This window comes from Camelus bactrianus, chromosome 6 (genome assembly GCF_048773025.1).
Source record: "Camelus bactrianus isolate YW-2024 breed Bactrian camel chromosome 6, ASM4877302v1, whole genome shotgun sequence".
Classification (NCBI taxonomy): domain Eukaryota; kingdom Metazoa; phylum Chordata; class Mammalia; order Artiodactyla; family Camelidae; genus Camelus; species Camelus bactrianus.
In genome coordinates this window covers 71,449,830-71,476,856 of record NC_133544.1, presented here as the reverse complement: position 1 = coordinate 71,476,856, position 27,027 = coordinate 71,449,830, and the positions used below count along the sequence as shown (strand labels likewise).

General features: G+C 40.1%; 1 protein-coding gene and 1 long non-coding RNA gene across 8 annotated transcripts in view; one reads left to right on the top strand and one right to left on the bottom strand.

Annotated features, from left to right (window-relative positions):
• Positions 1-27,027, top strand: part of FSIP1 (fibrous sheath interacting protein 1) — a 174,699-nt gene that overhangs the window by 133,365 nt on the left and 14,307 nt on the right. For all 7 annotated transcript variants that reach the window (XM_045524383.2, XM_045524386.2, XM_010965126.3 and 4 more), the window contains one exon: positions 25,239-25,749. In XM_045524383.2, coding sequence (XP_045380339.1) covers positions 25,239-25,749 — 511 coding nt within the window. The remainder of the gene's footprint in view (positions 1-25,238; positions 25,750-27,027) is intronic.
• Positions 11,493-18,671, bottom strand: LOC141577815 (uncharacterized). Its single transcript, XR_012507283.1, has 3 exons — positions 18,443-18,671; positions 17,836-17,927; positions 11,493-11,985 (listed from the first exon to the last, which is right to left on the bottom strand). It is a non-coding gene; the product is annotated as an uncharacterized LOC141577815 (long non-coding RNA).

Sequence of the window (27,027 nt, the reverse complement as noted above, 5' to 3'; positions counted from 1 at the left end):
GTTTAAAAATAAAAAAATTAAGGAAAAAAATAGAGGTGGGGGAGGGGAGCTTGCATTAAGATTTCTCTGTCTTGTTAAAATGAGCAAGAATGCTTAGTGCTTTATTCATTATAATGAAGAGATCAGCAGCTAAGTTATTTGGCCCTACAGCATTCTGCTTCTGCACCACGAATATTTGCAATGTTATATAATGATAATATTATAATAATGGAGTCATAGATAATATCTATGACTCATTTCAGAGTCACTAACTCTGACAAGTATAACATTCTAATTGGAGGCTTTAACAGCAAAATATCAAATATGAGGTCAGAAACTGAAGGTTGATTTCAAGGGTCCCAACCCACATCCTATTCTTGTGACTGCAATTTGCATTTTTATACCACCCTGTAATCAAGGACTACTCAGTAATTTTGTGATCATTATTAAGTCTTGCATGCTGCTGTAAATTTACTAGCAGCTGGGTGATCTATTCAGAGTTCTGGATTTTTCCTCTTTTATGCTTGATGGTTGTTGCAAATGCCCTCGAACACAGGTGGTGGGGCTTGTGTCTTAATCCTGTGTAATTTTGTTATAATCCAGGAAGGAGAGCAGGTTTTGGCCTTAAATCATGTAAATGGTAAAGTGGCAACTAACAACTGGGAGCCATGACTCAGAGTTCTCCCACTGGACCTCTGAAACAACATTTCATTAGGTAAACCAGGAAAATGACTTTCATTGGAAAGTCAAATAGAACACCACGTTGGTTTTAAATCATTTTTATACATCATATTTTATAGTACTAGTCATAATGCTTATTTGATTTCAAATGCCATAAACTCTGTTAATTATAGTCAATAAACAGTTTTGAGGGTTTTTTTTTTTTGCCTACTTATAAAACTGGGTACTATAGATGATGTGATGAGAGGAAAACAACAGGCATCCAGGGATGTTGTGTGCATTTCTTTACCCACTGGTGCAGTTGACAGTTGACAGCCACCCCTGCTGATTCCAAATGAACACCTGAACTTGTTTTTGTGCTCTGGTGGTGGGTCATATGCTGATACCACTTCTTCGACTGTAGAGATGTGTATGGTAGAGAGAAACTCCTGCTTTCCTCTCTCTGGACAATAATGAGAATTAAAAAAATTATTTTAAGTTTGAATTAGAAATAGAAAAACATTGTACATGTAACTTACATATCTTGCTGACTCATGCCCTTCTATGGCTTTTTGAGGCATCTTTGTCTTCAAAGATTTCCAAGCATCTAATAGATCATTATATATAGTAATGAATCGTTTCTGTCCGTGAATGAACCTTTGGTATTAAGAAGCTTGAATAAAGTGATGTACAATTTAGTGTTCAAATTTTAATTTGGGCATACCCTGGTGGGTGACATCCAAATTGTTGTCTGTAATACCAGGAAAGGAGGAATTTTGGAGAAGAGTGTTTAATACACAAGCTCTCCCAACTTTAATTCCTCTAGTGTAGACTTCATTTATTCCACTTTTTGAGACTCCGCCTGAGCACCCAGTGTGGGAATTAATCACCTATCCTTCTTAGAAGCATTTGGTTCCTGTTACTGCTAGTTGGATTTAGAGGCCCTGGGATTATTATGCAGACAGTTGAATCAATTTGTCTATTACATTTTACCTAACTGTAGGATAAATGCCAGCGAGGGGGAAAAAAGGCCTAACTCACGAGTGGAAAATGACAGCCTAGAAATCTAAATATTTGCTACAGATCTGTTTCTACCTATCCTATATGTATCCTCATACCACAGTGGAACTCGGTCCACCCATGAGTTCTGTAGAGAATGGCTGTGTAACATCGCTATTAGAATGGCAGTAGAGGTGGTTCCAACCAAGATGTGGTTTGAGAAGTTCTGAATTCCTGATGAATGGTTAAAACTCTGGTGAATGTCAACTAATGACTGTCTTGACTATATAATACTTTAGGACCCTGAAATCCAACTAGTAGTAACAGGAACCAAATGCTTTTAAAAAGGATAGGTGATTAATTCCCATGCTGCTGCCAGGGCACTGGCCAGGTACTCAGATCCTCTGGGAAATTCCTCATCTGTGAAGTAATGAGGTTGAATTAGATGGTTCTTGTGTTTCCTCCCAGCTCTAAGGTTCTTTGATTCTGTGACATTTTAACAGGTCCTGATAATAATTGCACAGCCAGTTGAGACTTCATTTTATGTTATTAAGCATAATGGGGCAGGAGAGGGGATCATTAATTATGCCCAGAACCGTAGTATCTCTTTGGAGGCTCCTGTAACTATTCCATTTGAAGAATAGTCTCTATTAGTTTAAGGATGAGACTTTTCAAGGTGCCACGATCAATGGATTAACTGCCAATAGGATTTTCCAAAGGCATGCAATATTTTTCTCTCTCCATCTTTTTGTTTTTGTTCCTAATCCTTTCATTTTCTCACCTTTTCCACCTCTACTTGTTTATTAATTGACATTATTTGGGGCCTGAGTGTATTTTAGTATATGTATGAAGTTAACATAAATATTCATTGAATTATTATTCTATATATTGAATATTAATTTATTTAATCAACATACATTTCTTGAGCATCTTCTCTATGTCAAGCACCCTACTAGGTGCTGGGATTACAACAGTGAAAATTGACCCTTGCCAAATGGTATTTACAGTCTAGTGGAAATAAAATATTATTTCTTGTTTTAATTTTGAGAAGAATTTGAAACTACTGTTTTATAACAAAACTAAGTTGCTCTTCTTTGTGGACTTTATTTTCTTTTCCCTTCATGGATTAGTGAGAATTTATATGAAATAATAGTCTCTATACTTTCCTATATCACACTGTTGGGTACTCAGAGGATCCTATTGAATATTCAGTCCTTTACATTGTGTTCTTGTTTGCATCTGTGATGTCAAACAGGAAAGGTGCTCTCCATATATTGCTATATTCTTTAGGGTATAGACGCAAAGGGTTATTTGGAGGGAAAAACTTCTGACAGTCACAGGACTCAGGAGAAACCCTCACATATTCATTTGTGTCACAAAGTTCCAATACAAAACATAGTTTGTCCATTTCCTGACTAGAACCTTTTCAAAAACAGAATTGTAGCATCTTGTATGCTAACTTCTAATTCATTTTTGTTGCTATTGCTTTTATTGCCTCTAACTGAAGTTGTTTGTTTAATTATAGGCCAAGTTTGTGGTTTCCTAGCATTTTCTTTTCACAAGCTGGTGAGGACTTGTAAGGAGACCTAGGAGAGCCATGCTAAAAATGTTTTGAGAAAAATGTTGCCAGAGAAATAAGAAAAATACTTTCTCTGCTTCTTCACCCCCAGTGCTCAGCGTCATTCCTCTTCAATTCCTCTGTACTCCCATAGGTTTTCTAGCTTTGGCCATGTCCCCTATGGCTTTAGCGTCATAAAAAAGGAAAGTGGTGAACTTTGGTCTTGGGTGTTGGTTGGGAACCAAGAGAATTTGGTAGATTTTTAACCTCGTGTTTTGAAGTTATTTGCTCTTTTTTCTTTCTTTCCTTTTTTCCCCTCTCCAGCATTTCTTGGGATTTCACCATATCCCTCTGACTTCATAGACTACATTTAAAATCTCAAGGTATACCTTTATATTTTTCTCAGTGCATGACATTAGGTCTTGACCTGGCATTAACTTTTCTCCCTAGCTTTATTGAGATATAATTGACATATAACAGGTGTAAGTTTAAGATGTACAATGTGGTGATTTGATATAGGTATATATTGTGAAATGATTACCAAAATAAGGTTAGTTAACATTTTCATTACTTCACATAATTACCTTTGTGTGTGTGTGTATGTGGTAAGGAATTTTAGATCCTCTCTCTTAGCGAGTTTCAAATACATAATACAGTATTGTTAACTAGTCAACGTGCTGTACATTAGGCCCCCAGAACTTATTCATCTTATAACTAGAAGTTTGTACCCTTGACCAGCATCTCCCCATTTCCCCTACCCCACAACCCCCGGCAGCCACCATTCTACTCTCTGTTTCTGTGAATTTACCTTTTTTAGAATACACATGTAACTGAGATCATAGAATATTTATCTTTTTCTTATTTTACTTAGCATAATGCCCTCAAAGTCCATTCATGTTGTAGCAAGTCACAGAATTTTTCTCTCTCTCAAGCTGAATAATACCACTGGTGGCGGTGGTGAAGTGTGTGTTTGTGTGCACGTGTGTGTTTATTCATTGCTCTGTTGAATAACACTTAGTTTCATTTCCATGTCTTGACTGTTGTGAATAACTGGCACTAGTTTTTATACTTAGAAATAATAATAAAAAAAAGAATTGTGGTGCTTAAGATTTCTATTAAAATGGAGCAAATTTGCTAGTCAAAACCACATACATACACAGCACACACATGCAAGCCTGCAGAGGAAATAGTAAACTAGAACGGTCACTTCCCTCATTGTCTCCTTTTTGCTGTCTCCTTTTCCCCTTTCCTCTCTTTCACTCCTCCTTATGGTCCATCTAATCACATTTTTATTAAGTATTGTGTCTTCTAGATGTCTGTCATCAAAACACACATGGTGAAATGTGTGTAACAACTCAAATGCTAAGAAGCAGATTAATTTAAGTACTTAAATAATTCTCGGTGATTTATAGCGAAAGGGAGGAATGTATCCTGCTCAAGATGAGAGATCACTGTGTAGTTCTTTGCTTATGTATCTTCCATTTTCTTAATATGGAGAAAAATTGACGAGCTCTTCACCATGGGCAAAATATCCCAAATCACCAAGTACTCACTAATTCCCTTGCCAAGTTGCATATTTCCTCATTTCTCCCTCCAGTTAGATTTATGGTTCTCCATGGTTGCTCTGTTATGTTCTGTTGTTTCTCATCTTAGTTGTATTTCTTGGAGGGCAGATTGCTGTAACATGCTCTGCTATGATGTGCTTTAAACACACTTAAAGGGAAGTGTGGGCTCAAGTTATTGTAAGAATTTTTCTCTTCTTTGATGCTCATATCCATTGAAATTGGTAGCACATGTTCTCCTTTAGGTCTTTGTGGAATTTTAAAACATTCTTGAGAAAATATTAGCAGATATTTTAAATACCTTTTATGCATCAGGCTTAGGGAGAACTGAAAAAAGAATGAGGCATTGAGAATATTACTTTCAGATTCACTAATTTGCATGGTTAAACTCAAGGGAACTTTTACTCTCTACCAGCTTTCATTATAAGATATTCCTCTCCTTCACAGATTCCAAACATCCTCAAATAAATGGAACTTTTACAACACTATTTTCCCCTTAGCATTGAAAATTTTCAACTTTGGCTCACATAAAAATCTGTCTTCTTTTGCTGTAATGTTACTTCCTGATACCTGTAGGGGATTTTCTTTCCTCTCCTCCTCTCCCTCTTTCCTTTCTTTTCATTTTTTAATGGTTGCCTAGCATGTGATTCCTCTTCCCTTGTTTGGGAAAGTCCCTCTACTTTGTGAATCTTAAGATTTAGATCTGACCCCTCACCATAGCATCTGGGAGGTCCCACTATTCAGTTTCCCAGTGGCCTTTGCCACAGGACATATGTAAGACCTAGCCTATCAGGCATACCCACTCCAAACTAATGGATGGGTCAAGGAGAGTAGAGAAAGTGCTCGGTGTTAGCAGCGGTGATAGAAATATCAGTTCACTGAGGTAGCAGGCAACAGTTCCGGTGCCGGTGGTGTGATGTTGGTCAGTTAGCTCAGCTGGCTTGCTGAGTGGTCCAGTGGAAGCAGCAGCCTTGAACTCTGTGGCATGATTTTGGTGGTGGTTGTGAGCTTCCTATTGTTCCTGATTGTGTTCCAAAACCCTCCTCTCTCTAGTGATGACATGAGAGTATTCAACATTGTTTCCATTTAGTCCATTTCTGCTTAAAGCAGCAGGTCCCAGTTTTGCTGTTTGTGTTATTTGCAGCTAAGAACCTGACTGGTATGAAACTAGACACCAGGAATGGTTGCAGAAAATGGAACCACAAGAAAAGGGAACCTTCCTACTGTTGGTGGGAATTCATTTTGGTGCATTATGGAAAACAGTATGGAGAAGCCTTAAAAAACTTAAAATAGACTTACCCTATGAGCCAGCACTCCCATTCCTGGGCATGTATCTGAAGGATACTCTAATTTCTGTTCACCCCAGTGTTCATAGCAGCATTATATACAGTAGCCAACACATGGAAGCAACTTAAATGTTCATTGACAGATGATTGGATAAAGCAGATGTGGTGTGTATATATACAATGGAATACCCACTCAGCTATAAAAAAAAAAAAAAGAATGAAATAATGTCATTTGCAGCAATACGGATGGACCTGGAGATAGTAATATTAAGTGCAGTGAGCAAGAAAGAGAAAGAAAAGCACCATATGATATCACTTATATGTGGAATCTAAAAAAAAATGAGATAAGTGAGCTTATTTACAGACTAGAAACAGACTGACAAACAGAAAACAAAACTTATGGTTACTGGGAGTGAGGGAGAGGGGAGTGTGGAGGGGTAAATTGGGAGTTTGGGATTTGCAGAGACTAACTACTATATATAAAATAGATAGACAACAAGGTCCTACTGTATATCACACCTAGTAATAGCCTATAATGAAACTATATGCAACACCTTGTAATAGCCTATAATGAAAAAGTATATATATAGCTGGATCACTATGCTGTACACCAGAATTTAACATAACATTGTAAATCGACTATAGTTCAATTAAAAAAAATAGAACCACAGACAAGTCAGGTGGAGCAGGGGCTGGGGTTGGTTGTCCAGCTTAGTTGGAGCTGAAGGTAGTAAAAATATCTGGCATGGATTAAAAACTAGGGACTTGCTATGACTGCACTAAAAGAATCTCTTACCTTTTATAATTCAGAGTTGAAAAGATCAAAAGCCAAATGCAACTTCACACAAGTGGCCAAATTAGTGTCAGCTGAATTCACAGCCAGGTCCCTTATGTTGAAGTTGGGGCATTTACAGAGAAAAGATAGGACCCTGAGAATTGGAATAGGGGATGTGGCAGGATTTGGTGAACTTGGGGCACCTTGAATCCTTAGAGTCATCAAGTCACCCTTGCCAGATGAGGTACTACCTATGCCCCTCTCTGATGAGGCTGTTCCTCCCTTGATTGAATTTTCTGTCACCTGAAGGAATTGTATTACAAAGTCAGTTCTCTCTATGCACTGATGCCGTATTCCCAGATCTACAGCTTAGATCCCAGCATACCTCAAAATGCCAATGACAAAGCCAGAGATAGGAGATGGCTTATGGTGGTAAAAAATTATAAGACTTTCCAATTTAATATTGGAAAAACATCCAGGAAATATGTATGAGCATGGATTTTGAAAGTTCTAGGTCCAAGAAAGAAAAATACAATTTTAGATGGGTTGAATTTATTCCTGTGGGAGCACTTAATCAGAGCTTCTGAAATCAATGTACTAGCCTGAATAAATAGCAGTGATTCTGTTTCTTTAACTGGTTGACTGAAACTTGGACTGGAGCCCCTCTGTGATACTAGAAATTCCATTATGGACTGTAAGAGCAAGGAATCCAAACACTTAGGGAGATAAGTTGGTTGGCGGGGGGTGTATATCATGGGTATAGAATCCCTTGAGGGTGTCCTGATGAGACTCTTCAATAAGAACTTGAGAGATATAGTGATGAGGGGCCCACTCACATCTTTGGGGGAAAAAAAATGAGTGGTCATTCTCTGTAGGCCACTGGTGCTGAGGGAAGATGCTCAACTTGAAATGGGGCTCCTTGATATTACTAGGGATATTTGGATCCTGGGATAATGGAGCTTAAGTAGCAACACCTACCCATTAGAAGGCGAAGTGGGCCACATGACTGCCATAATAGGCAGTGGGATGGCCATTTTAATTGGAATGACAGGGATCTTTGGAAATGGCCATTGCTGATGGGATTCCTGTGACTGAAATAGGCATTTAGCTATGCTACTTGGTTTTTACAACCAAAAAGCTCTGCATCTTGAGCAAACAGAAGCTTGATTTTACTCATTACAATAGGAAGTCATAGCCTCTCACCTCATTCCCACACAGAGCTCAGTTCTTAAGTCCAAAATCCTTTAAATGGAAGCAAAGTCAAGAATTTACTAGGTAGGGCTCTACAAAATAGACTTGAGCACATTTATTAGAGTAACCAGGGAAAAGGCAATATTAAGGCCACGCAGAGATTAGTGGACACCTGCTCCATTTAAGATACAGTCTCTTTATTGGAGCAAATGAACACATGCCTTGATATTTGCTGTGCATTTATTCATCTGGCAGATAAGCAGAGTACTTTAAACAGTTTGCTTTTGTCTGGTAGGGGAAGCAGAATAACTTCACTGTCTTGCCGTAGGGTGGGTTATATCTTCTTTCTGGCACTATGTCACCATTTTGTTCACAAGGTTGTTGACCATCACATAGGTCCCCACGCTGGTCCAATATATTGTGATGTGCTGATAGGATCTGGAGAGTAAGCCATAGCAGGTACCACTGATGTCTCGGTGTAAGATACACGTGTACTAGCAGGAAGGAGACAATCTAGGCAGTCTGCTGGCATCCACCCAACAGTGAAGCTCCTTTCATTGTCCCTTACCACAGTCACAGTATATCTATCGTGTTATAGATACTTAATTATATTGTGAGAAATAGTCCTGAAAGGATCATATGCTAGTGTGGTGATGGAAATGAATAAAGAGGAAAGGGGTTTGAGAAAGCTATGGTTCTTGGCCCCAAAATGTAATTGCTGGATAAATTAAAGTAGAAAGTTGCATTTGGAAATGGGGCTAGTTTATGAAATCTATAATATGCTCTATGCAGGTGTTGCTAAGTGAAATTCCTTCAGAGAGCAGGAAGGTTACAGAAATGTAAGAAACAGCAGAGGATAGGACAATAGAGAGAAGGCTTGTTCTGGTAGATGAGAGAATATGCACATTCTTCCTAAAGGCGTTTAAGTTAAAAAAAAATTTAAAAACACTAGACTGTCCAAAAGAAACATATTGGTTTATGATACCAATCTGACAGCAGAAGTAAGAAAAAATGATTTATCAAAATATTAAACAAAGATTCCAAATAGCACAAATATCACTCATCAAGTAGCAGATAAAATTTTACACAGAGAATAAAAAAAGATGCTTAAATCATGGTATGAGCACATACACATGCAGCACATACTTCTCCAAGAAGTATTTTATTCATTAGTCAAATTTTGTTAAGCTCCTACTATGTCAAAATATTTGTCTAGGCTCTGGGGATAGAGTCATGTAATGATCAGTCAAAATCTCTGTCCCTCCTGAACTTACATTCTAGTGGAAGGAGACAGGCAACAAAAATAAACTATAGAGTACATTAAAGGGGGAAGTGGCTATGTATGGAGAGAAATAAGGGAGGGAAAGGATACCAGGAGTGCAGGTATGGGGGGGGAAGCTATTGTACTTTTACCTAGGGTGGTCAGAGAAGGGCTCTGTGAGAAAGTGGCATTTGAACAAATGTTTGAAAGAGATGAGGGAACAAGTTATGAAGATACCTGGGTGAAAAGTATTTTGGGAAGATAGATGGCAGGGTCAACATCCCTAAGACAGGAGCATGCCCATCATTTTCAAGGAAGAGCAAAGTAGTGAGTGTGGCTAGGAGTGAATGAGGAGGGAAGTAGGAGGTGAAACTCAATGGTGGAAGGGGAACCAAACTCCTAGGGAGTTTGACTTTGACTTTGAGGAAGTTGGGGACCATTGGAGGATTCTAAGCAGAAAAGCACCCAAAGGTTGAGTTTACATTTTTAATACGAGTGCTCTGGGTTGAGAATTCTCAGTAGGGCAGCAAAGGGAAGCAGAAAGAAAAATCTGGTGGGAAATGATGATACATTAGGGTGATAGCATAGAGGAGATGAGATTAAGTTAGATTCTGGATATATTTTGAGGCAGAACACCAAAGATTTCCAGATATACTGTAGATGTGAGGTGAGAGAAAGAATGGAACCAGGGATTGCTAGAGTTGCTATTAAATGAGATGAAGACTATGGAAGGAGCAGGGTTAAGGGTGAGACTTGGAATTTGGTTTTGGATATGTTAAATTTCAGGTACGTATTACATATCTGAGTGAAGATGTTAAATAGGAAGTGGGACAGATGAATTTAGAGGAGGGGTCCAAGCAAGAGACACAGATTTGGAAGTTAGTGCTGTATAGATGCGGGAGAGCACCAAGGTAGTGAGAATATGTAAAAAAGAGAATTGATTCACAGACTAAGCCCCGGGGCATTCCCCAGGGTAAAGAGGTTGGGGAAATGAGGGAAAATTGACCAAGGAGACTGAGGCAGAGTAGCCAGTGAAGAAGGTGGAAAATCAGCAGAGAGCAGTGATCTGGAAGCCAAGTAGAGTCATCAGCTGTCATACACTGCTGAGAGATCCAGTAAGATGGAGACTAAGAACTGACCGCTACTTTAGAAATGTGGACTACATTGGTACCATGGACAAGAGCAGTTTTGATGGAGTGGTGGACTAAATCCTGTTTAGAGTGGGTTTAAGAGATAGTAGAAGGAGAAGAATTTGATTACAGTAAGACCATTTGAAGAAATTTTATTGTAAAGAAAATGAGAGAAATAGAGTGGTAGGTGGAGAGAGATATGGGTCCAAGGTGGGTGTTTTCTTAAGATGGAAGAAGAACAGACTTTTTGCGTGCTCAGAGGAATAATTCAGGGGAGAGGGGGAAACATGGTGATGCAGAAGAGAATGGGGAGAATTGCTGAAGCAATGACCTTGGGTAGGCAAGAAGGGGTGACCTCTAGTGTACAAGCGGAGGGGTTGGCCTGGAGAGGAGCATGGAGAGTTCATCCAGTGATGAGGGGCAGCAGGCATGTGGTACAGATTCTGGTAGATGGGCTGGTGGACCTTGTGGGTGAAGAGAGGAAAGGCAGGAGCTGTTATGTATGTTTCTGTATTTGCAAATTTGGGGGTCATGAGAGTCTCAGGTTAGATTTTTAAGGAATGTCAGTGGTCTACTCTGCTGTTACAGTTTTTTCACCTTTTGTGCAGTACGTGTGGCAATAAACTGTAGTGTTGCAGCTTACGTGAAGATGAGACCACCAGCATCTAATCTTTTAATGTCTGGCTTTTAAATATGAAATGTATGTTGAAATAAATTAGATTGATAATATGCAATTGTTTCAGTTTTGAAACAGAATATTAAAATACCTAATAAATCTTCAGTTTCTTTTGTTCACTGAAGTAATTAACTACATCTAAAGATTTTCATCTCCAATGGTTTCACAGTTATATATTATTAGTTTTAATATGGTAAATTAATTATGACACAGATGTAATATGGATTAATAGATTTGTAATTTGTTAGTACAAAATTAATTTTAACAAGTTAGTCATGAAAAAGTCACTGCCTTAATTAACTAGTGAATTCAGTTAAATAATGCATTTTAATAATTTAAAAAACTTAATCTATTAAGTCAGTCCATTGTTTTGGAATTTCTATAAGGATGGTCTATATGGGGGGTGATTTGGGGCATTAAAAATGATCATTATAGTAAAGGAATTTACATCCAACGAATGGGAAGCCCTTATCTGAATCTGCTTCCTGAATCCCTGTTTTTCCATTTTTATACATTTTGTGTTTCATCCTGTCATCCTTAAATTAATTGTTATTAATTGCCTTAGGGAAAATTGTGTTTATCCTGTAGACTTGCAGTTAAAATGTTAATTTGAAATTTGACTTAAAGGAGGTAAAGTCTGTTCATTATTTTGTCTGACTTCGAGACAGTATTTTCTACATCGTAGAATGAGAAAGTACAAAGAATTAGGCTTTGTGTGCTTTTTTTTTTTCTATTTCATCAGCCAAGATACTTTAACATATTCAATTAGATGATGTTTCCAGCACCACCACGTCAACCATACATTGTACTTGTCAGTCTCGATACCATCCATATTCCATGTTCCATTCCAAATAAGTGACTCAGTGCCTCCACCTGGAACAGAGACTGGAGCTTGTCCCAGCCCATTACTGGAGATCAAAAGAGAGAATGTTAGCATGGCATGATTAGAAAATATATCCTATGAAAGGTGGGAATCCTATTTTCCCTTGTTAATGTGAAGTGTTTATTGACTTAATAAAGACCCTTTTGAGAAGGTTCCTTCTCTATAAATATTTATAAAAAGGAATGGTTTTCTCCCATGCTTGCGAGGGTCTCTATGTAAGTATATGAGTAGATTTCCATAATTAGACCTTACCACTATCAAAGACTGATTATTATTCAGTTCTATTTTTATGGCTGACCAAATTAAACCTCTGTGTCAAGCTTGTAGTGACTATCACAGTGATAGGCCCAGAATATAGGCTTTTTATTGCATTTGAGAATTTTTGTGAATCTGAAGCATGTTTCCTTGGTCAGTGGGCATGAAGTTGGTGGCGGTGTGGGGACAGTACTTGTGAGCATCACCCTTGTCCACAGGTGGGGTGAGTCATAGCCTTTGGAGGGTGATATGGAGAGTACCAGAAGTACCTGCTCCCTTCAACCACTTAGTCTGTCTGTCTATCCTGGCTGGCATCTGAAATGTTAGGGGACTCTTTAGGAGTTAAAGCATTATTATCTGGTATTCCCAAAGAATAAGTGAAGATTCTTTAATTGATTAAACCATTACTTTCCAAAGCCATGTTGGGAGAGCAGGATCCAGAGGGAACAGGACACAGGGATGAGAAGAGGGGCCCAGCTATCTCCTGGGACCACTGGTTAGTAAGGGGACAGACTAAAACCACTGAGTTCATAGAGAAGGTGCCACTGTAAAGGGGGAGGAGTCCCCAAAGAAGGCTTTGTGTAGCCAACAAAACTTTGCCTTGTGTCTGTCTTGTGTCATAGACATGGGGACACAGAGATGAAGAGGACCTGGTCCCAGCCTTGAGAACCTTAACATCTGTCAGGGAAGAGCAGACACAAGGGGTGCTGTACTGATGTAATCTGGCACTCCAGGTTTGGGGGATGCAGGGGGCAGCTGTCACCCACTGGAAGAGGCTTCTTGTTCATATTTCTGCCTCCAGTTCATGAAGCAGAGGGGGCTCTCTTAGGCTGTTCTGCTGTATAACATTTTCCAATGTAAAAGAGTGTGAAGGGGCATGTCATGATACCATGCTGTTGCCAGAGTGTTCCCCCTGGAAAATGCAGCTTAACAAACTCTTCTGAGCATCTGTGTGAAGACAATTAGGAGTATGAAAAGCTCTGGCTTTACACTGGGGCTTCACTTTTTATTATCTCTGGGCCTTAGACCAAGATACTTAATTTCTCTGAGCCTTAGTTTCCTTATCTATTCAGTACGGAGAACAATTTTCCAGTTTCCCTCGTTAGGTAGTTGGGAGAATGGAATGGAATAATGTATGTTGACATCATTGGTATATGGTGAATAGTCCTTGACCATCAGCCCTATCCATACCCCAAATCCACACCCCAAGTCACCTGCCTAATGTAGGACCTGATGACCAAGGAGGGAGGTGGAAAGAGTTATCTCCCTCATATGGCCTCTTGCTCTATGTGGAAGGGAAAATTAAATTCATCATTTAAGAGAGAATATGCTTCAAGCTATTTAGATTGTTATAAATTTAGGTCCAGTTCACTAAATGGATTTTTTGTTTAATTTCTAGAGAATTTAACTCCCACAATTTGGGTTATGGCAAAGCTAGGAAGTTATTGTTCACAGTATATCATCCTTATCCTCCATGGTGGCATGATTTCACTTTCAGGTTGGCAAATGTGAAAGGACAGCTCACTGAGCAGCAATATGAACAGGGAGCTTCATGTTTATGTAATGACATCGGCTTTGTGTGTTATACAGAATGTACAGGCATAATTAGATGTTTCAAATACATGTCTAGACAGAGTAAAACTTCCTTGTCCAACCCTGGGAAAAGCTACAGGTAACCCATTTGTGACCAGAAAAAGCTCTCCTTGATTAACAAGTTAAACGTGGAGTTAACTTTCTGGCGCTAGATTTACACCCAAGCGGAAAATCAGATCTGTTGAGATTTGACAGGACTGATCATTTGTAGAGCTATTCTAGGCCTAACTGCATGGCTTCTTGGAGGCTGCTAAAAATGATATCTCCCAAATATCTTTCTCCCATCCAGCTGTGGGGCCTGGATTCCCATTCTTCCAGTCACCCGTTTGGACTAAGTCATTCTGATTTGAAGAGGCTCCTGTAAATTTCGAGCTTGTTTCTTGGGAGGGTTATACGTGGACCTAGATTGCTTAGGCTGAAGGAGGGTCATGAGGAAACACATCTCAGGACAGGTAAGTTTTGATGTGAGGGCAATAGGACATTTAAAAAGCTTGGAACTGAATACACTTTTTGAGGAGTATGTGCTCATATGGAGAGGGCTGAGGAGGCCTCAGGGAAGGGAGCAGAGCAAGGAGGGGCACTGGTGGAAGGGAAAAGCATGCTGCCTACACAGTGCAGGGTAAGCCTGTCTCACCTGCATCCTGGTACTTCACAGAACTCATCTTGTCCTGACATTGATTATTTTGAGCAAAGATAGAAGTAGTTTTCTGGTACTTTCCAATTACTGCAGTACTTTCTGGTACTGAAGAACTAATAGTGTTGGCCCTGAAGTATAAGCTTCTTCCTGGGATGGTGGAGATTGACATTCCAGCCTTTTCCTCACATGTGCCCTCTTCTGGGGCATCTGATGTCCTCTGAAGCCTCCACATGAATCCATTAGAGAATGCATGACAGTTCACTTGTTGCAAGTTGCTGGTTGTTACATCATCTGCAAAGCTCTATTCCTGGTACCCCAGAGAGACCCTCAAGGGTAGGGGTCACTGGAACTTGGATCACACAGACTTCAGTTGGTAACTTCATAAATGGGGTCATCTAGCCACTGCTGCTGTTGGCTTCTCAAGTTGAAGGTTAGCATTCCTACTCACATTGTAGCATTAAAGTCCTCCCTCCTCTGCATCTTCACACATGGTGCAGTGCTAGCTTCACACATGTATCTTGTGCTCATTGTACATTGTTGGAGGTTAGTACTCCTCACAGCCAGTTGTCAGGAGCCAGCTAGTTGTTAGTGTTTCACTTTTACTGTTTAGACATTTGAGGCTTTGAGAGATCAAGTCATCTGCCTCATATGGTATGGAACAGCTGGGAGTGAGAAAGCTGGGGGTTGAGCTCAGAAAAATCAGCCTCCCTCTTCTACTCTGTGCTGTTGTTAAGGGCATTTCCTCTCCATCTGTGGAGTTTCTGATTTTTTTTTCAAAAAGACAGCATGCAGCCTAAGGAAAACTTAACTTGGGGGACTTGACCACATAGAATATGAATGACTGTGGGAAAACAAGATGGAGAAAGGATGCTGGAGACAGATTTGAGATGTTGAGGGAGGGGTAGATTAGGAGTTTGGGATCAATAGACACACACTACTATATATAAAATAAACAACAAGGTCCTACTGTATAACACAGGAACTATATTCAATATCTTGTAATAACCCATAATGGAAAAGAATCTGAAAAAGAATATATATGTATATGTATAATTGAATCACTTTTCTGTACACCTGAGGTTAACACAACACTGTAAATCAACTGTACTTCAATTGAAAAAAAAAAAGGAATGTAGAGGAATGTCACATATTTGCATGGCTCGCCCAGCCCCTCATTTTGATCCCTCAGTGACTGCTGACAAGGTAGTGTGTGCTTCTGCTTCACTCTTTAGAGCTCAGGCCTGGTCTTGAACTCTGCCCGCCCAGAATGAAGGCAGGCCTCCCCGTCTTTGCAGTAGATTTGCCTTAGTACTGAATGCCGTACCGTGGCCTCTCTTGTACCTCATGTTTGTCATTTTTTTCTGTTTGTCTTGACGCTCAAAACTAAGCTATGACCTTGTCTGTCTCCCCTTGGCTCCAATTCATCTTCTCCCTCCAGCTCTGCTACCTCTGGCTGCCCTGGGCAGATGTCCTCCCAAGACTTTAAGGGGTTTTCTCCTTTGACTTTGCCCCTTGGGCCATGCTCTGCTGCTCCCATCCAGCAGTGCCAGTTGGAATCAGCTATTAAGGCATGAGCCCCAAGGATCCTGAAGCATTACTTTGCCTCCCATGACCTGGACACTGCTGGCCCTGGCTCTGCAGTGTCTGCACCCAACTGGCTCCGCCCTGAGAGCCTTTGACCAGTTTACAGAGGCTGGGGTGGAGCTGCTGGCCCGGTGCTTCCAGGCGCACCCTGTGCAGCTCAAGCTGCCACTTCCGGAGCCCTGCCCAGACTTGGAGGCTCTTGCTTATTGTAAGTCTGGGACTGCAGAGCCTGCAAAACGTATATCCGCTTAACTGGCTAAAGCAACATCAGAGAAGCAGAAGGGGAAAAAGGGAGTGAGATAAAGAAGGTGGGAGAATAAATACAAGAGAGAAGAAAAGCTGGCCACCGCTTGCCAGCAAATATAGCTAATTGTTCCATCTGGAGGGACAGCTTCAGAGAGAACCCATATGGGTGACTGTGTTTCGGGGCAGTCCTTCTAGGGGGATGAAGGGAAAGGATTTTATTCACTGGCTCTTCTCCCCTCTGGGTCAAAGCCTGCTCAAAGGGCAGACTAGTTTGCACAAGTCTGGAAGTGGCCAGCTGACCGTCTCACACCTCATTAGCAACTCACAGTTCAGCAGCAATAGAGAAGCCCTAGATGGGAGGCAAGAGGGGCGTGCTGTGCCTGTGGGTGACTTGAGGGGCTGGGTAGTGGCATCAGTAGTAATACCTGGATCCACAGCTGTCAGGGCAGCACAAGCCTTCTTATATCTGCTCAGCCCAGCTACCGGCAGGAGCGCAGCTCTGGGTGATGGATAAATTGAATACAGTCACGTTGGAGCATTTTAATGCCAGTGCAGCTTGGCTTCTGGGCTTGTTTGTGCTGCTGGGAAGTGTCTTGTCCATTCAAGAAAATACTGTTTCCCTTTCCAGTTCCCAGAGTTGAGCATCTCTCTGAAGGGTCTGTCTTGTGTGGGTGGGGTCCAGCTGAGTATTCTCTCTGATAGTGCTGCAATAGTGAGATACTTCACAGCAAAAGGCAGAAGAGGTGGCCTCAGAGCAGCTGATGAATGTGGCATTGATCATGAGCCTGAGGCCCATGTCTCTGGAAAGCAGAAATCCTCTTGGTCAGAGCCTGGAGGCTTTTTGTCCAGTCCATCGACAGGCCAGCTACTACCTTCTAGGCCATGCCATATCTCCACTTTATTTCAGCAGCAGTGGGTGGCCTCTTCCTTCACCTCCTGGACTGGGTGTGAGTAGTGATCACTTACCTTCCTTAACACCTGTTGGATACACTCCCCTGACCTGACCTGCAATGAGCCCCTCTTGGGGGTGATCCTGTATTGGCCATAGCACCACTGCCTCCAACTAGCCCGGAAAATTCACGTTCAAGATCCCAGAGACAGCGTTCTGAGGTCACCTTCTCCTCTATGGGAAGTTTAGATGATACTAAGAGAAGTATCTGTGGGCATATAGACATTCTTTCAGCTCTGATGATACCAAATTCCTCTACCTTGACTCATTTTCCAGCTGACCTCCTACAAAAGTGGGAGGCTGGATCTGGACTGTGGTCCACATAAAGGCATTTAAATAGCTAATGGCCTTCTTGACTTCTGACCCCATCATGACCTGCCTTGACCCAACTTATCTCTACATAGTAAAAATACTTTTCAAACTGAGAGCAAGGAAGATCATGCAAATGATTTTCATAACTGTCAGTATCCAATAAAGCAGCAGTCTTGTGGCAGTGAGACTTAGTTGCTCTAAAGTGATGCACAGGGTGTATTTACCCAGGGAATGGGGGATGGGTGGGTGGTCCAGGCCCCAGGGACCAGAAAAGATGCTCTGTATACAGATTTGCTCACCTCATTTCCGACAACCTCCTGGTCGCTAGGAGTATGTGGGGCCACGGTGCCAGGCTCCTTCCAGCTGCAAAGTGGGAACCCAGGCCTCGTTTCTGGAAAGGAAGCGATAGATGTGTGTCAGAAGGTCCATTCCAGCTACTTACTCAGAACAGGGGGAATCTGATTCAAATGGACTTGCTGTATCTACTGCTAGAAAACAGCAACTGCTGGCAATCCTCAAATGATAACTTTCCACTCAAATGGAAGTTAGAGCCCCCTTTCACCCATCACCCTTTTGGAAGCTGAAGTCATGAAGTCCTCTGAGCTCATCTGCACCTTTCTGACTCTGTCACCAACCGAAGCTGAGTTCTGACCTTTTCAAATTAGAGGAGTGGAGAATTCCATACCCTGCTTCTCTTTTCTCCCATCTGTGTCCCCTTTTATCCATTGGGATCCTGCTGGCATCCCACCCTTCTCATCCTCTTAGAAACAGAAAGCCTGGATTCCTAATGCCATGGGGACCAGCTCTGGCATCTAGGCTGAGAAGAAGCATCACAGATCGCTCACAGGCTAGGCAGCCTTTCACAGAGGAAACACACCAGGCAGACTCTTGCAGGTCCTTCCTTACCCAGTCGTTTGGGGAAGATAGGTGGCCTGGATGAGGGAGATGTCCTGTTCTGCATGGGTGCTTTGACATGCCAGGCCAGGCTTCCAACACCACCACAACATTTATGAACTTACTGCACAGCCACGCATCTTGACCACTTTCACACTCTCTTATTCTCTCCACAGATCCTCTGGCTTCTGACCTGGGGCTGACTCATTTTCCTGTTTACAACCTTGCCTCAGCCCTCATTCCTAATGTTTTACATAGTTTCTCTGGCAATGACCTCTGCTTCCCTTTAGACTAGAGTTCAGATTCTCCTCTGGCCGGATAACCTCTGACTAATCTGGATAAAAAGATACCAGATCTTGCCTGGCCCCCAGGGCTTTTGTGGCTTCCTAGGAGAATTGTACTTTCCAGACTTGCTTTTATGTGATTGAAGTAGGCTCAGTGTAACAGAGGAAGATGGATGGATAGGATACAGAGGAAGGAGCTAAGACAGGAAGGACCAACAGGCCTGTTCCTTCTGTGAATCCTTAGCACCCTTGATACTGACATTGAAAGCAACACTAATGATTTTCCCCAATGATTTTCAGACTTATTTAATCTCAAAGAGCCACAGCAAGTTACATGCCTCTCTTGAGTCTATATGAGCCAGTTGGGAGCATATTGACTTGAAAGTGCTGCTCTGTCATTCTGCTGGATTTATTATTCTGTCCACAAGTGAATATCTTTTGATAATGAATTCTACTTTTATATCCCAATTAACTATTCAGTGAGTACTCAAATTGAATGAGATTGGTGAAATTTGGCAACACCTTGATTCTTAATCCTTTAGTTGGCTATAAAACTTAATTAAGTGTCAGGTCCTTTCTGATGGTCATTTAATTAATAGCAATTTTAGTTTAACAATGTGGTATATTTATTTTGGGGTCCCTGCTCTGCTCATGTCTTCTTTGGGAAATTCCCCTTGGGAGGCCAAGTTCATTCCACGTGATCCTCGACTGGATTAGTGGCGAACACCTGAAACTGACATGGTTAGTCCATCATCTGATCACTGACCAACTAGGTTACCTTGCTTGAAAATTTGCACTAATAGACATAGAGACCATTGTCAATCATTGGTGGGTGCCAGACTCTTAAGGTCATGTTGAATGCAGACCAGAGTTAATTCATGCTACATAGGCCAGCTGAGGTTGTGAGAGAGCAGAAACCATTAATAAGCAGAGACAGCTGGTTTGCAGAGTGGAGGATGCATCGGACAAGCAGTGAGTTAAGAGACCACAGGGACTCAGTAGGAAAAGGATGAAGCACATGTTATTGGTTCCTGGTGGCTTCTCATCTCCATACCCTAGTCGGGCTGTTTGCACTCTATTTCCTGCTTATTGATATCCATGAGATGACTTCTTAGATCCTACATCAACTCTCACCTCTACTGCCTGAGACAGAGTTTTCCAGAGAAGCAGAGGCTAAAAGAATTCATCGCCTGCCTACTACCACCTTTGTTTGAGATGAAGATTTCTGTTCCTTATGGCTAAAAAACCTTGACCAAAATAAACTACCTCTTAGGAGTTACTAGCAGTGGCTGCAGTAGAGAGTTGTAAACTTACATACTAATAATTAAGCAAAGGGTGGAATGTTTTCTAGTTGCTTATTTTAAAGTACAACTTGATGTCATCGAAAGCTGTTTACATCCGTCCTCTTGTTGTTAATCATTTAGGACATTCCAGCTTTCCATCCTTCTCTCACTTGTGATAATTGTATTGGCTTTGTAGGTGGGTCTTGAGGAACTCAGCATTTGTGGGGGAAGAAAACACCCCAACATCAGACATACACTTACATCAAAGGACAAAATTGCCTCTGCTGGTTTATAATGTTGGACTTTCTTGTTACCTCCACAAGAATTATAATCTTGATTGCCTTGTCAACAAATCCAGTGCCAAATAACGAGATTTTTATGGCTGCAGAAACTCCAGATACATAGCATGGTGGGGAGGCAGGGTTGACGGTGAGGTAATACACAGTCTGTGATCCATCTCCAGCAATTACAAGTTGCACTCCCATCAGATTTAGCTCCTACACTAAACTGGTATTTATCTGGGTGGAGAAGTATAAATGGTGGGCACCCTGGGAATGGAGCTGGGGTTGTCTTTTTTTCTGAAATGAGCTGAAGGAGAGGAGACCATGTAAATCTGAGTAAGATACTAAGCTAATCTGGGTACTAAAATCCACAGTTGAGTGAAATAATCTACAGGAAGAGTTTTTATATTTGATGGAATGGACAGAAAAATGAGTATCAGTTGGGAAAAGGATACTTAGAGAATGGTAGAGGGAGGACTCATTTACAGTGAGAGGCTATGGTTAGGCTCAGAGGCTCTGGACCTCAGACTGCTTGGATTCAAATCCCACCACCTACTAGCTGGATGACCGAGGACAGGTTACTTAATTTCTTGTTGCCTCAGTTCTTCATCCATAAAATGAGAATAACAACAGTATCTGCTGCATAGGTTTGTTATGAAGATTAAAGGAATTGATACATGTAAGATGCATTCGAGCAGTGTCTGGCCCAAGTATGTGCTGAGTAAATGCTAGTTATTACTATTCCTTAAGACCCCATTGGGAGTGCCAACCCAACCAGCAAGTTGCACGAGAACTAGCACCACAAGTGTTCTCCACTTTTTTCCTGATGAGAGAATCCAATACATTTACCCTTTGACTATGGAGTGTGTGTGTTTTGGCTAAAATGAGAAAGAAGATTCATAAAAAGGCTACTAAAATGAGGATGGGAAAAGAGGGGCTTTCATAGAAGGGGAGAAAATAGATTGGGCTCTGGTCTGGACAAATGAGGACTGAGATGGACTATGATGCATTTTATGATGGACAGGAATAGCATGAATAATAACTTGTTTATGAAATACTGGAAAATTAGAACTGGCATGAAAGATGAATAGTTTGAGGTGAAGACTTGAACAGATGGTTACTTGATGATGCTGGCACAGTGAATCGTTCAGTTATGAGTTCAGCTCCTGAGTTAGTTCAGGAGTTTCAAAGCAATCTGAAGGAAAGGTGTGGGTTACTGTCCCCTGAACTGTCAAGGGTCATTAGAAATGTTTGTGATAAGCTCTAGTTTAGTCCAGTTCAGCATTTGTAAATAATGTATATCAATGTAGTACTCGGCCATTTCAGAACACTCAGCAACCTTAATTTATTTGATTCCCACCACAGTGATTTATTGAATTTGTACTGTGGGCAAGGCTCTGCAGAGTCAAAGATGGGAAAGATGGCTCATGTTGAAGGTGCTGATGTATTACTACCCAGAAACACTGTAATGAAATTAACTTGAGCAATTTAATCTACTTGGTTCACTTTTACTTATAATATTTTGAGACCAGAGAATCTTTAGTTATTTTTTGAGTTCAGGATTGGTATTGTGAAGAAATTAAAGAAATAAAAAGTTTTTTTGTTACTGTTTTGTTTTCATAAATTCTGCCTGGGTGACTCCCTAAGTTCAATAGAACAGTTTATTCTTACATTTCTTTTAAATTTTAGAGTAGTTATTCATAAAAAGCAATGTTAGAGCTCATAGTTAATGTAGAGATCATCTTCTTCAATTCTGTGTTTCACAGCTGCAGGAAGTGGGTCCCTTAGGTGACATGCACAAGGTGGCAAAGCTTGGACGGAAGCCCAAGTTCTGGTCTTTTGTGTTTCTTTCCCATAAGGCTGCTTCCCCCAGAGGATCAGGGTGATTGTAGTTGAGCTTATTTCTGTGTACACACAGACTCAAATGTGTTATGCTTTAACTTGGAGCACTTAGAAGCAGATATACTCTGAAGCCAGTGCAGCTTAAGCTTCAGGGCCCCTCGCCTGTATGAACCTCAAGTGGGGAGAGGAAGCTGCATTGCAATCAGGAAACATTTCTATATAAGCATTTCTGGTGAATGACCTAAAGAGATAATGTAAGAGATGGACTTGACTTTCCAAGCCTCCGATAATTTGTTGTGATCCTTTTCATATTTGAAAGAAAAAGTAAGTCATTTTTGTACCGATTTTCTATTTGCAATTTTGTATTCTTTTTCTTAAAGAAGTACCCTCTCCCTGCTTTAAGATTATATAAAACCTGGATCTGCTTCTGATGTCTGAAGATATAACCAGTGGGAATTTCATTTTAATATTTCAGATTTTTAGTTTTAAATTAATTTTTATTTTAAAATTTTGAATGTATTCAGATCACTTTTATTTTTGTATTTTAAGTTAATTTTAATTTTTATTATGGTAATAATATAGTTAAAGAAAAAATTATGTGAAAAGGTTTTAAACAAAAATGGCAGCTTCTTGCCCCATTCTTCCCCACTTCTTAGTTTTGCTCTCTGGAGTCAACCACTTTTAACTTCTTTAGACATTTTCCCCTGCTGTTTACCTCTACATTGTTTCTTAACAGCTTGCCCTCCTAACTGAACAGTTTTATATCAATTTACAATGACCTAAAGTTTCATATCAATAATACAATGGTACTGTAGTAGTATATCAATTACATATTGACTTCCTGTAATGGTAGCCAAGGATTTAACTTTGCCACTCCAAACACCCCTTCTCTCTCCTACCGTTTCTCTAAAATAGGTAATCACAATGTTTGGTTAAGTCAGTCATCACTATTTATATTAAGATGACTGTGTAAACATTATTTACAGCAAAAGAAAGTAGTATCTTATAGTTCTTTCTGGTCCTTTTGTTTGTCCTAGAGTTAATAATTATCTTATTTTCTTTTGCTTAATTTTTATATCCAACTGAAAAACTACCTTTCCTTTCTTATTGTATAGGTTTTTGTTTTTCCCAGTGTTTACAATTACTTTATTTTTTACTTTTACTTAATTTTCTATGTATCTAGCTAAATACATCATCAGGATTTCCAAGCGTCTGTCCTATCAATATTATTTGGGGAAGTGAACAAACATATCAGATAATCTACCAATGTTCCACCTCTTTTATTCCCACCTCCCCCGCAACCCCCCCAACCTCCTTCCATAATCCCTCACCCTCCTGTTCCATATGGACTGATTTTTTTTCTAGGGTCTGGAAATTTTATATGTTAAGCCTTTGGTTTGGGTGTTTGCTGAGGATGACACTCAGTGGACTTTTTCTAAGTCCTAGGGAATTGCTTACTCATTATAAGCCATTTTATATAAGCAGATTTTGAAAGTATATTTTAGTTATCTAGTGCCATACAATGACTGCCTTCATTTTCTGGATGACGAGGTTTACATAGTAGAGTGAAGAGAATGTTCCTAATTAATTGATAAAATACTACATCTGGATGCCTGAAATGTCTAGTGATTAAAAGTAGGATTTGCTAATATAAAATTCAACCCCTACTTTTTGATAGGTATGTTAACCGTGGGGTGACTTACCTGAACTTTGAATCCCAGATAACTATTAAGGATATATTTCCAGACAATTTCTTGTTACTCTCAAACTCATAATGGTACTTGCCACTATGAAAACTAATTTTTTACTATATGGAAGTTAAATATAATATAAAAACGTATGATTTTTTTAAAATCATGATACAAAATTCGCTTCACATACTATTTTTGTTGTTGTTGTTATCTGCATTAGAAGCATTACACAATAATGGGGAATTAGCTATACTAGTCCTAATAATAGGTCCCCCTGCCAGTACTTTATATATGCAGAATATTTGGTTAATTCTTACTGTGTACTACCAAGTAGGCAAATAGCATTGTTTTACCTTACTGAAGTAGAACCTAAGGCCATTACTTCATGATTAGTTTTTCTTATGAGGGCTTCTTGTTATCTGCAAATTCATTTTCCTGTAAAGGAGGTTAGTGTTTTCCTACATAATCTACTATGTAAATCACAGACAGTACTGATTCTATAAAGGGAGACTTTTTTTTCGGTGTTTTTCAATAATTTTAATCACGTTCCTTTTTGACATTGTTGCAATTCAAGTGGCATGCTGTTCAGCTGAATTCTCATAGAACATGATTCTATACTTTTGTTTGATTTATTTCCTGAGAACATCACTGAATAAGAAAAAAAGTTTTAAAATCCTTAAGATCTTGGTTGAAACAATCAGCCCAGATAACCTTTACAAGCAGAGATTAAATGTGCATGATCTAATCCTCCTCCCAGAATGCACTGCTGTTGGAATGCCCCTGGCCTCTGGCTAGACCTGTAGCATTGAAGCAACTGTGCATCTCAGGATGCACCACCCCTTCACCCTTCCTTTTCTGTCTTCAGTAGTATTGTCTGCTGAAAGTTGTAGACAGACATAGGAGTGGTGAATCCCCAGGGGTAGAATCTGCCCCATTTGCCTGTGTTAAGGAATTGGGTGGTGATAGGATTCACACTGAGTAGTGGTGGGAACAGAGAAACACCTACTGGAGATTATGCCAGGATTCCTGGCTACCTTTCCAGGAGGTGGTTACTTACTATCCTGCTTGATGTCCCAAGATTTACAAAATTGAAGATCCTCTTCTAGTATCTCCATTTCAGCTCAAGGTACTTCTATGTGTAGAGAGAGTGTTCATGGTTAATTTGGTGTACTAATTCATTAGCACCAGTGTTGTGGGACCATCCCCTGGATTTTAGTATGTGTGACTGAGTCTAAACTTACTCTCTGGGCATGCTGTACATTTCCCCTGCACTTTTGGATACTTTAAAATGAATGATTTTGCAATTTGGATGTTTTGTTTAAAGGGTTTCCTGGCACTTGCATTTATATTGTATTACTGGAAGCTTAACAAAAAATAAATGTGTTTACTCAGTCAGTTGACTGAAAACTTTTGGTTTGTTTCATCAGTTAGATTCAACATCACTTCTCTCTGAGGAACAGTTAAGGCGTCTTCTGGATGAATGCACATTCAAACAAAAATCCATAATTAGACTGTCTTCAGAAGGAGAAAAGAAAGACATTGTGGATATCACACCTGAGTTTCCCCAGCTTTCCAGATCCGTTCTCTCTGAGTCACAAAATGGGTCAAAAACAAAGGTCAAAAGCACTGAGGTGGAAGATGTAAATATGCATGAGAATGCAGAATGTGAAACATCTAGAGGCTACTATCTCACCAAAGCCTTGACAGGGCATTATATGTCACAAGCTCTTGTCATTGAAGCAGAGAATATGAGATGCCTCCAGTTTTCTGAGGACAAGGTTATTAGTGACACAACAGACTATTTTATGTCGAAGACTCTTGGCATTGGAAGACTGAAAAGACCCTCTTTCTTGGATGATCCACTGTATGGCATCAATGTGAGCCTTTCTTCCGAAGACCAACGTCTGAAACTTAGCTCTCCAGAGAAACCAAAACCAGGTGAGGCTTGGAGAATGTGTGTTTTGGTAAATAATTCTTACTAAGCATCTCAATAAAAGGTCTTATAGTGTAAGGTAGAGAGGATAAGGAGGTATGTTTGAAAGTCGCAGATGGAGTCAACTAAGAACATGCTAACATAACATTTATTAATGTTCATATGAGATCAAGGTTGAGTTATCCTTATGAAATACATTATTCATAATGGTGACTAATACATATTTTTGATAGTTACTCAGAAGACAATGTCAATTTCAGAGGAAAAGAAAAATTAGTTTGAGAGGATGCAAATTGAGTAGATTTGCTTAGTATTTCAGCTTCCAGATTTCAGTGATGAAAATTTGTTCCAAGAAATGAATTTTTGAAATGCCATAAATCTTCGTGGTTGTATTAAAATCTGTATGCTAACTTCCCATCCCAGCTTGTATGTTGTCAGTTTTTTTTTTTTTTTTTTGATCCAATGGTGCATCTTGCAATGGTTCAATGGTGCAGGATACAAATACTATGGGCAGTTTTTGACATAACCAAATATTCAATTATTTATCTATGTTAGAAGTCTAACACTATGTGTTGTATTTGATGTCAGTTTATTTAAGTACCTTCAACTTTTTCTGTCATGAGGATTACTCTAAAAGATATTGCCCATTAAATCTGTCTATCCATTATCTATTAAATCTATAATTTACTAATTCTGAACTAACTCCTCAGTCCTGTATTTCTAACTGCTTGCTAGATATCTCCATCTGGATATGGTCTCCATATGATTTCCTCATCCTTGCCTCTCAAATCAGATATTCCTCTTGACTTCTGTTTCCTCAATCACCCAGGCTTAAAAGCTGAGTCATCATTGAATCTTCCCTCTCCCCTGTTTCCGACTTCCAATCTTCAAATAGTGTTTGTTCTCCTCCTGCTGTGTCTCCCATGCCCATCCCTCCTTCTTCCGACCCCCTCACCTAGACCAATGTGGTAAACTGATCAGGCTTCCCTGCCTGTGGTCCCTCCTCCTCTCCTGTCATTGACAACCACCTAAACTAATTCTTCCGAAGTACAGCTTTGATCACCTTGGCTCAGAAAGCTCTACAGCTCTCCACTGCCTAGGGAATGAAATCTGAATTCTTTCACTTGCCATTCAAGGCCTCCACAGTCTGACCTGGAATTCTCTTTCTAGTCAGACCCTATCTAGTACCCTAAATGTTATTCAAATTATAGCTAATCTGGGTTTAGGATTTTCAGTGTTTTCCTACGCCTCTGCTGTAGCTCAGGCCCTTTTCTTCTCAGGAA